At 38.7% G+C, this 13,197-nt stretch overlaps 1 protein-coding gene across 9 annotated transcripts in view; it reads right to left on the reverse strand.

The window, feature by feature from the left end:
* Positions 1–2,120: 2,120 nt before the first annotated feature.
* Positions 2,121–13,197, reverse strand: part of LOC109427696 (integrin alpha-PS1) — a 534,426-nt gene continuing 523,349 nt past the window's right edge. For all 9 annotated transcript variants that reach the window (XM_029872200.2, XM_029872197.2, XM_029872201.2 and 6 more), the window contains one exon: positions 2,121–4,185. In XM_029872200.2, the coding sequence (XP_029728060.2) occupies positions 3,973–4,185 (213 nt within the window). In that variant the 3' untranslated portion in view covers positions 2,121–3,972. The remainder of the gene's footprint in view (positions 4,186–13,197) is intronic.

Consider the following 13,197-nt stretch of genomic DNA (forward strand, 5'->3'; position numbering starts at 1 on the left):
TTTTGTTTATTAGTTTACCATCACCAAATTTTTATGGTAGATAGCCAACATAATGGACCGTTTCCCCTAAAAAAATACGTTGGTAAAAAGATAGGGTATTGAAATATTTGAGTTTTTGTGACAAAAATCATATTTTTTTAATGTAAAAAAAGGATTTTTTTACAGTGTATATTTTCTTGGGAACCACCATTTAGTTATCTAACTTTGCTGAAAAAATCATAACAATCGAACAATCCGTTTTTGCTGTACAGCTTTTAGACTATTTTTGAACCATTTTCGCATACACCCTTTTGAAAAGTTAGTCGTGACTGAATATGAAGATTTGATATCGAAAAATGGCGATTTGGATAATATTGAAAAACTGTGCAAAGTTTCAGATATTTTTGAAATGGTCGCTCAGGATCGACTAACATGACTCCGTGGAATCCCTCCGCTGCAAAAGCCACGCTTAAGACCAAGATAAGATCAAGCAGATCAAGGCCTGCTTCAAGGGTCTCTGTCAGAGTGCCAATGCGATTCCGTGGGGTGATGCCTGCAGGATCGTGATGGCCAAGATGCCATAATCCTAGTTCATGGCCTTAAAAGTAACTATTGCAGTGGATCCCGAGATGTTCAGATCTGCTATGCAGATATGCCTGGACGAGGGAGTTTCCCCAGAAGTTTGTGAGCGGCAGAGCCTGATTCTATTGCCAAAGGCGGGGAAACCACCCGGAGATCCGTCGCAAGCATATATTGATCGACACGGCGGAGAAGGTGCTCGAAAAGATCATCTTCAATAGAATGTTGACTGTTCAGGCACACCGAGGGTGTAAATGGTCTCTTGAGTAGCCAGTATGACTTCCAGAAGGGAAGGTCGACCGTAGACGCTAACATGTCGGTTACAAAAACCGCCGAGATAGCGCACCAGTGTAAGAGGAAGGGGATTCGCTGATTTGTAGTAGTGACTCTGGGTGTAAGGAACGCGTTCAATAGTGCCGGTTTGGCCGGCTATGGCCAATGCGCTCCTGCGTCTGACACGGAGGTGGGTCAGAAGTGCTTTCACATAGACCCTCAGGAGTCCAGCAAGGTTCCATCCTGGAACCGGTGTTATGGAATGTCATGTATGATAAGTTGTTGAGGTTAGAGTTCCCAGTGGAGGTGAAGCTTTGCTGACGACATTACGTCACAGACAAACAGACATATTACTTAGAAGAAATTTGTTTCAAAAACATCGTTTGGCATCTCACAAGCACCCTCTATAATGCTCAATCCGAAGCATTCATTTGCAGGTGTTGTTTCCCTCGGTTCGATGTAACAATTTAGCAGGTGACGACTCCCCCGTGGCATTACCCATTCATAAAACATGAATGAAGGTTCATGATTGAGTCATTTTGTGTAAACATTGATGGGCGTCGTGTTCATTTCTCTCCGAAATTGAGAGGTGATGTAGGCACATCAGCGCCACCATGACACATGCGAGCACAGTCCGAACCACAGTTTATTTTCAAAATGACCGTTAAATCGTGCGATGATTGCGATTCGAGTAATATGTCTGTTTGTCTGTGATTACGTAATGGAGGTCTACGCGTACGCTGGAGGTCTACGGTGAATCGATCGAAGAATTGAAATTGATTACTGCCCATTCGATCGCGCTTGTGGAGGAGTGGATGAGATCTAGGAAACTGGAGTTAGCTCATCACGAAACTGAGGTGGTGAATGTGAACAACCGAAGATCGGGGCAGCAAGCGGTTATCAGTGTAGGCGATTGCGATTGCACTATCATTTCGATGCGCTCCGTCAAACACTTGAGGGTGATGATCGACCATAAGTATACCTTCGATTGCCACGTTGATTACGACTGCAAACGAGCCTCCACAGCACTAGTGGCACTGTCCCGTATGATGCCCAATAGATCTGTGGTGTATGCCAGCAAGCGTGCCTATCGGTATGCTTATCAGGGAGACAAAGAGTTTTTTTTTTCGAAATGCGCCGCACAAGAGGCATATACATCCCTGGAAATAAACTATGTTTGCAGTATTGAGTACAATTAGAATGAATAGACTTCGGAAAACCTGTGTCATTACTATAAATAGTTGCAAAATACAATAATGGATTGTGATATTAGGCTAAATTAAACCATATTCATTTATACAAAATTTGTTACATTTAATGCTTATAAAATAAATGTACAGTGTACATTGTACACGGTATTTCATTTTTAATTCAAAATTATACAACATCTTATATATTTTTTATATAAAAGCTACAAATAAAAATTCACTGTAACCGCTAGGTCTAAAACGTATTGCTATTAACCTAAAACAGACTAAACTAGTTTAACTCACTTTTCATTGATACTGATCGAAAAATAACATCATCTACAAAGTTGAAGACGGATTTCTAGCTACAAGTTTAATTTGACACCTGATATCGTCGTTGTTTGCCAATTGCTGACTAAATACATTCAAGTGATCGCATTTTTCATCATATAAGTTGATTGATTTCAATTGGCTGACTGTTTTCCAGTGGATCCAGCGTAACGTTATTAACAAATAAAATATAAGTACGGTAAGGTGCCGTAATTTTGCGTAGCTAGGTTGGTAATCTTAATTAGTTTTTTTTATTCCTAAAACGACATGCTGCAAAATATGGACTTGGTATGTAATGATGATGCATATACAATAGATGGACGTGAAGGAATTGATTAAAATGAATGAATAGTAAAGTTAAATTGAACGAAACTGACGCGTTCAATTACGTCACTTTACAATACATTTTATTTGTTGCCACTGTAGTATCCGCATGCACTGTAAAAATGGCACTTTTTAAAGGCAAGTAAGTAGTATTTTCACTTAAATTTTTCCTATAACAAGATTATATTTTGTCTAATCGAAGTGTTAGTTTGCATGGATATTATATAAGGATGTGTTAGGCATAAAGGACTTATGCCCCACACGTATTTTTTTTTTCTTAAAGGAACTTATTTACACTCAAGTTTTAGGTAAACGTACTATTTTTTGCCACGGAGCACCTTTCGATGATAAGGCCTTTTTTGGACACATTAATTACTTCCAATGAATTCCATAATTTCATAAGATAATCTTAATGAACACAAATGATTCGATCGTTTCCAATTAAGTAATTTCTTCAGTGATCATTGCCCATTATGGAAAAAGTACCCAAGGCAAGGACACTTGGTCAAATAGCCCCACACCCTACAAGGTCCAAGGGTATCATATATAAAATTGAAATCCAATTTCTGAATTTTCTGTTTTTAAGGATCGGTTGTTCAGTCACCCTTCGAATTTTCATGAGCACAAATCCCTAGAACCAAACAGAAAGAGTAGTTAACACTGAAAATTTGATTGAATTGATTAGTCGTCCGCTGATGCTGACAAATCGATCAAATTTTGAGTGAAATCCGTCATTTAGTTCTCTGGATTTGCACCTTTGATATCATGAAGTTTGTCGCTGTTCTACATATTCACCCTAATGAATTATTAGTAACAATCAATGAACTACTAGCCACCTCGAGGCATACTGAGTTCTGGAACAAATATTTTACTTTTCTTTTTTCGCGTTCGTTATATTCGAGGTGGATATTTCAGTCTTCATTTTGTTATTTCCCATAATCAACTCTATCTTCATGGATCTATAAAAGTAGGTAGTTAGTTATAGAATAAAAGGTTCAAGAGGATCGTCTTGTTATTTTCCTAGTTGAAACCGTTAAACCCCCTGCAAGGGTGGACCATCTACCTATTTGACTGGATGTGGTATGCAGAGCCTAGATAACGTGCGTTGATCCCTAACGAAGATTGATGATCAAAGCGTTTTCCTGACGTTCCGTGAATACTTTGTCCAAGATCCCCATAATGAAATCCGATTGATTCTGAGTTGCTGCAGCAGCACCAAAACGCCTTTCTTATCTAATGGATGGTTTCTATCACGTTTTAAGTAATCTTTTGACCCATAGTTGTAACTACATACACTGACCTAAAGGAACGGTTTGTTTTCGCTGTTCTTCTCCAAGTTGCCGCTGAGCGTTGGGTCGGGTCTCCGTCGTTTGAAGAAACCGCACCTCCACATGATGTAAGTCAGCAGGGCTAGTGCCAGCAGGCCGCCTACGACGGCGAGTATGATCAACCAAATTGGGATGGATTTGTCTCCCACCTGGTCGAGCAGTTCGGGGTAGGCGGACGTTTCGACCTGTAACGGAAATGTTTAAACCAATTGAATTATTTGAAATTGAAATACTGCACGAAGTACGCGGGGAAGATGAATCTTTGGAGTTCTCAAGATTTTTGGAAATGCCATGCATCCTGTGAATGCCAAAACTTGCAGGGATAAAACCGAAAACATCTTGGTGGATGAACGTGAGATGACTGAAATGTGAAAGGAATACTTCGACGAACACTTAAATAGCCTAGGGAATAAGGGTACACTGCACAGAAAAAATAAATAATTAAAATTCAGCGAGAAATCATGCACATAAAGGGAATGCTAGAGTTAGTGCACTTTTACATGAGATATAATGTAAAATTACAATACCATCATGTAAATTTCCACCAACCATCGCGTAAACCATCATGGACTTCAACCATTTACGTTAGTATTAGCGGAAAATTGCATGATTTAAACCAGTGAATCAAAATTCAACCATCGCGCAACAATAATGACAATGTCGCAACCTGTATTTGTTGCGACAAACAAACCCATGCGACATAAGTTTGTCCCAACTTGAAAATAATGGGATTAACATCGGACACCACGAGTTTAGAGATTTTTAAGCCTTGCATTGCGATTTTCGAACGGTAACTTCGAGTCGGTAAACACTGCAACTCTGGTGAAGCTCTATCATCAAACAGTTTCGACTTTGGGTTAGCAATAGGGAATCGCGCTACTTGGGCGGTGGCTTCTATATTCGTCTGTTTTCCACTATAACTCAGTCAATCTTGAACCAATTGACACAATTCTTGGAATGCGGTGAGATAGGTATAGTATCTACCCGTGTACAAAATTTCAAGTCAATCGGTTCAAAATTGACCGAGTTACAGTGGAAAACAGACGAAAATAACAGACGAAGAAAACCACCGCCCAAGTAGCGCGATACCCTAATTGATTATTCACGAGTTGAAAAGTACGCAACAAATTCAGCTTTCGTTTTGTCTGCAACAAAAAAATTCGAGATCATGTCATTATCTGTTACCAGTAGGGATAAAGAGTAATCGTCGCACCTTCTTTGTTGCTTGTTTTGTGCCTCTTTTATCTGACAATTCTCTTCACTGATTTAAACGTAATTTTACATGATATCTCATGTAAATATGCACTAACTCTAGCATTCCCTTTATGTGCATGATTTCTCGCTGAATTTTACATGAATATTTTTTTCTGTGTGAAATAAATTTTGTTGCAGTTGTTGGTGGGGGCGATATTTAGTAACGCCACCACTGCGACGTCGATCATGAGTCGACGAAGTCGACGAACAAGAAAGAGAGCGTAAGTAACGAACGGAAACCAGGGATGCCACATATACAGATTTTTCTGTAATCATGCAGATTTTCTTGCTGCTTTTCATACAGAATTCTGTATACCAATATTACAGATTTTTGGAAATGATACAGATTATACAGATTTTTCAGAAAATTACAGAATTTTAAACAGATTTTTCGCGAAATATTACAGATTTCTTACAGATTTTTGACAAAAAGTGGTGATACAGATTATAAAGATTTTTGAAAGGCAAAATACAGATTTAAATGTGGCAACACTGACGGAAACAGATTTCCCCCTTCAGTTAGAACTGTACCGCGATCGAATAAAGTTGTATTCATACCGAACTCCGTGTGTTGAGTTTCTTTTCTTCCCTCGTTGCGTGTTTCCCGTAGTGGACTTTTGTCGGGAGTTTTCCGCTGTGATAACCTGGTGGTCGTCGGTTTTCCCACAGGTTATGGGCCCAGGAGAGGCCGAAGAAAAGTGCCAGTGAAAATTTTCCCCGGAAATCTGAAAATTTGGACGATTTGTGCGAGAGACAAATTCGGCTCGTTTCGGCGTGGGGAAGCGGAGCGCTAATTGAGTCGGTGGCGTTGACGACGGTAGCGTCGGTGGCGGTACGGCAGTCTGCCTGTGTGCGTGTGTTGTTCGGTCGATCGGACGGGCAAACCAGCCAGAGTGAATTCGAGCTCGTCGGTTGAGGTTAGACACTGTCGTGTTCGTACGTGTCGGTGTCGCGAGTGTGAAAAACAGCTTTCTGCAGTGGATTCGATCAGAATCGAAAATGGCTGAGAAACAAGTGCTATTTCCACGCCTCAACAACCAGAATTATTCAACGTGGCAGCTGCGGATGGAGATGCTGTTGAAGCGGGACGAGTTGTGGTTCGCGGTGCACGACGCGAAGCCCCAACCGGTCATCCCCGCTTGGACGACGGCAGACCAAAAGGCGTTGGCGACAATCGTGTTGCTATGTGAGGATAGCCAGCTCAATTTGATTAAAAACGCTGCGTAGGCCAGTGATGCGTGGGCGGAATTGAAAAAGTTCCACAGCAAAGCGACAATGACATCCCGCGTGTCGCTGCTTCGGAGGATCTGCAGCCTGAATATGCCGGAAGGAGGAAACGTGGAGAAACACCTCTTCGAGCTAGTGGAGCTTTTTGATCGTCTTGAGTGCGCCGGTCAAAAGCTGGAAACTCCACTGAAAGTGGCGATGATTTATCGCAGCCTTCCAGAATCATATGGCGGCTTAGTGACGGCGATGAAAAGCCGTCCGGACGCGGATCAGACCATCGAATTCGTCAAGCAAAAGCTGGTCGACGAATATTTGCGCCGTGTGGAACGTTCAGGTGAGTCCGGTGAAAAAGTGATGAAGCTGCAAGGAAGAGGACAGAAGAAAAGAGTGTGCTACGGGTGTGGCAAGCCCGGCCACTTTCGTCGTGATTGTCCATCGCAGCAGGAGAAGAAAGAAGAAGATTCCCGAAGTGAGAAGAAGAAAAGTGCGCGTAAAGCCAAGTGTGCTGTGCATCTTCCCGCATAATCAATTACATCCCATAAATACGTACAGTAACTACCAAATCATATACAATTCAATTAGTAAGCATCAATGCTGTTTCCACTGTGCTATCTGCACACAGTAAGAATGGTCAGGAATGCATGTGCGGTCCGAGCGTTCTGACCCGACGCGCGGACACCTGTTTTGCTGACTCGTATTACGAGTGTAGTGGCCCCACAGGGCAGGGTACAATCAGAAGAGTCAAATAACCAAAACATTGGGTTCGATAGGTACATCGCCGAAATTTATATTGTCAGCTTTCTGTCCCAGGCGTCTAGTTAATTCTTTCTCTTTTTTACACATTGAACCATGAACAAGCATATGATAACCATTACAACTTTGTAAGCTATAAAAACCGAACCTTTTGAGAAATACAGCAATCTTTGCCCAACCTTGAAGGGGTTTCAATGTGCTCTGTTATTACTGATACCACATACCGAACTCCCTTCTTGATCTAGTGCCATGGTCCGTGCCATGTGCCACTAGGCAAGGAAGTAAGTCTTCCGCGTCGGATATATCGTTATCAGAGTCCTGTGATGGACTCTCCTCGCGAGTGATAAAGTGTTTCCGCAAAGCTATACGGTGAACCTGTGAGTGATAAAATGTTCCAGCAGGCTATACGGGGAACCTGTGAGATGGCGACCGGACTTTTCCGAACCAACAGTTGAAAATAAATGCAGCTGAAGATAAGTGCAAAAAAACACACACACATGATGGAAAAAGTGATTGATATGTTAGTATAGGAAAAGTGACAATGGGTACAGAACAATCAAAGGCTCATGTAGAGCATAACGGTGATCAACATGTGGAAATCATTTACATGCAAGGTGATCATTCCGAGAAAATTGATAAAGTGATAGTTATGCTTTGGTTACTATGTGCGATGATCGGGCTTCAATTATCAATAACGTTAATCAGTGAGGTTAACAAATATTTAAATAAAAAGGCACTGAAAAAGGCTAAATCATTGGTGGAATTATCTAAAGTGTAAATCAGTGCAAACAGAAGACGTGTTTATCCATCAATTAGAAGAGTGTTTTCCATAAACTCGACAAATAGTGCAAAAGTGTATCCAAAACAAGAGAACAATGGAAACTTGGGAGGAAATAAACCACCAGGTTGAAGCACAAGTGAAGGCCATACGATTTATGGAGAAAAATGGCAGTGAACTATACAAAATATTAAACAATACCAAAGAACGAGATGTATCCAAAATCAAATGGAAACCAAGTGGAGGAATTAGTGTTGAAAGCTGGTGGGCATCTACGGACGCATTAATTGATGCTGAAATTGAAAACCAGAAAAAACGTGAAAAAAAGTAATAATAAATAGACAATATGGACGAAATAAGGAATATCGTGCAGACACTTAGAAGAAGCCTAACAGATAGGAACAGTGAAAGTGTGATAATAAAAACTGAACTCGGAGAACACTTTTTGAATATTCTTCAAAAGGAAGGATTTATAAAAGTGCAGAGAAACAATGAGAAAACTGAACTATATCCACTAGTGCTAAGTGATCTTTACATTGTGGACCGAGTGACAATACGGGCACGTGAAATCTTACACTACGCAAGCGAAGAGTTGCCAACGATTACCGGCATTGTGATAGTGTCCACAAATCGTGGAATAATGACGCACATTAGTGCAGAGGAGCAAAATCTGGGAGGGCGAGTAATTGCCCATGTTTACTAATTTGTTTGTCGAATAAACTGAAAGGGTTGCTACCTCGCCCACATAAGAGGTAAACAGTGCAAAGACAAAACAAAAGAAGAAAGGAGAAAAAGCTGAAAGCGGTATTTTGGAACTAGCAGTTTGGTTGAAACCGACGAATCAATGCAATGCGGCGTTTCCTGGCGTGCCTGATGGTGTTAGCAGTTACGTTACTGGTGGGATACCAGTTGTTCCTGACGCTAAAGGAGGAATTTACCAGTATAATAATTCTGCGGTAAGCAACAAATATTTTGTAGAGAACAAGTTATCTTAAAAATATTATATAGATACCTAAGCATATTGTACAATTCTATGGCAGTCTTTCAATTTTTTTGTGAATCAAATTGTAATTTCTCGTGAGTAAACAAATGAAATCAATGAATATGAATATAGAACACTAAAATATGAATATTGTTGAACTCGAGGAAAAATTTAAAGAATTATTGACTTTAGAAGCGAATTTAAAAAAATCTATCAATAAAACATTTTTATACAAAACACTGATAGAGAAGCAAGCTTCATGCAATCAATTATATACCTATGTACAAACAGCATTAATCGAATTAGAGGATATCCTATCAGAAGCTAAATTAATATATTTTGAAAAGGCTTCCAGAAATGCATGGGTACACATCCATGAAATTCTAAAAAACAAATTAGCACACACTAAACGTACTATTCCTTTTAAAGTATTGGTGAACACCATCATTATATTAAAAAGGTGTTCAAAAACAACTCCTGAAAATTTACAGGAAGGCCGAGAAACAATGGCAGCCGAAGTGATTAAATTAGCGTCGTCCCTCATACCTCAATACGATGGCAATGGCGAAAGATTAAGTAACATAATTGCTGCTCTTACAGCATTAAAAACGGCAGTTACACAAGCAACTGAACCAATTGCGGTACAAATTGTGCTGTCAAAATTAGAGAAAAAGGCTAGGTCAGCAGTAGGAGACACTCCAGCCAATATTGATGCCATAATAAATAGTCTGAAACAAAAATGCAAGCATCACATCTCAGCTGATGTGGTCTTGGCAAAATTGAACGCTACTCGTCAAAGCGGAACGTTAAATAAATTTTCTTCTGAAATAGAAGAACTCACCAGTCAATTGGAAACTGCATACATTAATGATGCAATTCCAATAGACACAGCAACAAAAATGGCCAACAAAGCAGGAATCAAGGCTCTAGCAAATGGTCTCAAAAATGGGAGTGCCCAATTGATAATAAAATCAGGGACATTTGAGACTCTAAATGACGCAATAGGACGGGCTGCAGAAAATGACAATGATGCAGTCCCACCTGCAAATGTTCTCTATTTTAACAATAAGTACAAATCAAATTTTAGAGGAAACGGACCTCCATTCAAAAACAACTCTTATAGAGGAAACCATCGTCAAGGTCAGGGATGGAGAAACAATCATAACCCCCCTTGGCGACAACACAACAATTCAAATGGACGTAACTCCAACTGGAGAAACCATGGCAACAATAACAATTACAGAAATAATGACCGTCGTCAAGAAAGGTCATATAACAATCACGATAACAGGAACGGATCTGGAAGAGGTAGAATTTATAACGCGTCATCTGAGACAAATAACTCTGAGCAAAGAGGAGACGATAGAAACGACCGTCAAGAAAACCGACAGTCTGATTTTTTAGAGAGAAGGGATCGGGTAGACCGATCCTCTCAATAAATTTAAAAGCATCAAATTTTGTTTGCATAGAAACTTCAATGTCTGTGGGAAAAATAACATTAATAATAGATAGCGGAGCGGATACATCATTATTCAAAATCAACAAAGTAAACCCCGATAAATTAATAAATACATCAAGAAAAATTAAACTAATTGGAATCACAGACAACGAAATTGAAACCATTGCCACCGCAGATACAGAGTTAAATTTCGGCAATGGATTAAAAACCAAGCATACATTTCATTTAGTACCTAAGGAATTTCCTATTCAAACTGATGGAATTCTTGGACGTGATTTTCTTGCAGCAAATAGATGCAAAATTGATTACGAGTCATGGCTGTTGCATTTCGATTTAGGAAATGTATCAGTATCTGTACCTATTGAAGACAATTTCCAGAATGGATTCATACTTCCGCAAAGGAGTGAAACTATTCGACGATTAACGAACAAGACTTACAAAAGTGAAATGGTTGTACATGCTAAGGAAATTCAATCAGGAATTTTTTTGGGAAATGCAATCATTTCCGGAAAAGAACCAATGGCAAAATTCATGAACACTACGAATAAGCCAGTATTTATATCATACAATCAAATAAACCCTATTACAGAGCCACTTGACAATTATTACGTTCTGAAAAATAATCAAACCACTTCTCATAAAAACATACGTAAAGAAAATATTTGGAATAAAATCGATAGTGCGAATATACCAAATTTTATACAAAAAGATTTTAAACAATTAATATCGAATTACTCAGACGTATTCTGTTTAAGCGAAGATGCGCTTTCAACAAACAATTTTTATTATCAAGATATACACGTATCTGATAATATTCCGACATACATCCCAAATTACAAGCAAATACACTCACAAACGGAAGAAATACAAACTCAAGTGAACAAAATGCTTAATGAAAATATTGTGGAACATTCTGTTTCACCATACAATTCACCAATATTGTTAGTGCCGAAGAAGTCAAATGATAACAATAAAAAATGGAGATTAGTTGTCGATTTTAGACAACTCAACAAAAAGATATTAGCAGACAAATTTCCGCTACCAAGAATTGATTCTATTTTAGATCAACTTGGTAGAGCAAAATATTTCAGTACTCTTGACATGATGTCAGGATTTCACCAAATTCCTCTCTCAGAAGAATCACGCAAATATACAGCTTTTTCAACACCTTCCGGACATTATCAATATACGCGAATGCCGTTTGGATTAAATATCAGCCCAAACAGTTTTCAGCGTATGATGACAATAGCCATGGCAGGATTAACTCCTGAACATGCTTTTATATATATTGACGATATTATTGTAATAGGATGTTCTTCTAAACACCATTTGACAAATTTAACCAAAGTTTTTGAACGACTTCGTCAGTACAATTTAAAATTAAACCCCAGCAAATGTAAATTTTTTCAATCAGAAGTAACATATTTAGGGCATAAGATTACCGATCAAGGAATCTATCCAGACGATTCAAAATTTTCAGCGGTCAAAAATTTTCCCATTCCTACAAATGCTGATGATATTCGCAGATTTGTAGCATTTTGTAATTACTACAGGAAATTCGTGCCAAATTTTGCAGGAGTAGCGAAACCTTTGAATGATTTATTGAAAAAGAACACAAAGTTTGAGTGGACTAATAAATGTCAAACGGCATTTGAAAAATTGAAATCTTATTTATTATCTCCACAAATTTTAAAATATCCAGATTTCACTAAAGATTTTATAATAACTACAGACGCATCTAACGTAGCATGTGGAGCAGTGTTATCGCAAAACCACAATGGTGATGACCTTCCAATAGCCTACGCTAGCAAAACATTTAATAAGGCAGAAGCCAAAAAACATACAATTTTACAAGAAATGATTTCCATACACTGGGCAATCAATCACTTTAAACCCTACATATACGGGAGAAAATTCATAATTAGAACTGATCACAGACCTTTAGTATATCTTTTTGGTATGAAAGAACCAACCAAAAAGCTTACGCAAATGCGTCTAGATTTAGAAGATTACGACTTTGAAATCGAGTACATCAAAGGAAAAAATAACGTTGGTGCTGATGCTCTCTCAAGAGTAGCAATCACATCAAATGAATTAAAGGAAATGACAATTTTGAAAGTAAACACTAGGTCTATGACTAAAAATACAACAACAAGGGAACCTATTTCAAAGGATCTTACAGGTGCGCAACTGTCAATCTACGAAGTAGAAGATTCCTCAAAAACTTATCAACTACCTAAACTACACACAATAACACGTTCGAACGGAAAAATAATGATGATTATAACGGATCCAAAAGAAAAAGAAGAATTATGTGCAGTCACAGCCGATGGAACTCAGACACTAGAGTCCGTTTGTCTAAGGTTGAATGACATGCTTAAAGAAAAAAAGTTAAATAAAATAGCTATGTCGACACAAAATAATATATTCACGATTTTACCAGTAGAATCGTTTAAAAAGATCGCGATTAATGCATTTAAGGACGTGGAAATTTTGCTATATAAACCACGTAGAAGAATTGAAAATATAAACGAAATAAACAAAATATTACACGACTACCATGTGACACCAATAGGAGGTCACGTAGGACAAAACCGATTATATAAGAAATTAAAAGTCATATACGATTGGAAAAATATGAAGAAAACGATTGCTGGATTCGTAAAAACTTGCAAATCTTGTCGAATAAATAAGGTATATAAACATACCAGGGAGCCAAATATTGAAACCACCACCCCGGCTAA

The sequence above is a fragment of the Aedes albopictus genome, chromosome 1 (genome assembly GCF_035046485.1).
Source record: "Aedes albopictus strain Foshan chromosome 1, AalbF5, whole genome shotgun sequence".
Taxonomy (NCBI): Eukaryota; Metazoa; Arthropoda; class Insecta; order Diptera; family Culicidae; genus Aedes; species Aedes albopictus.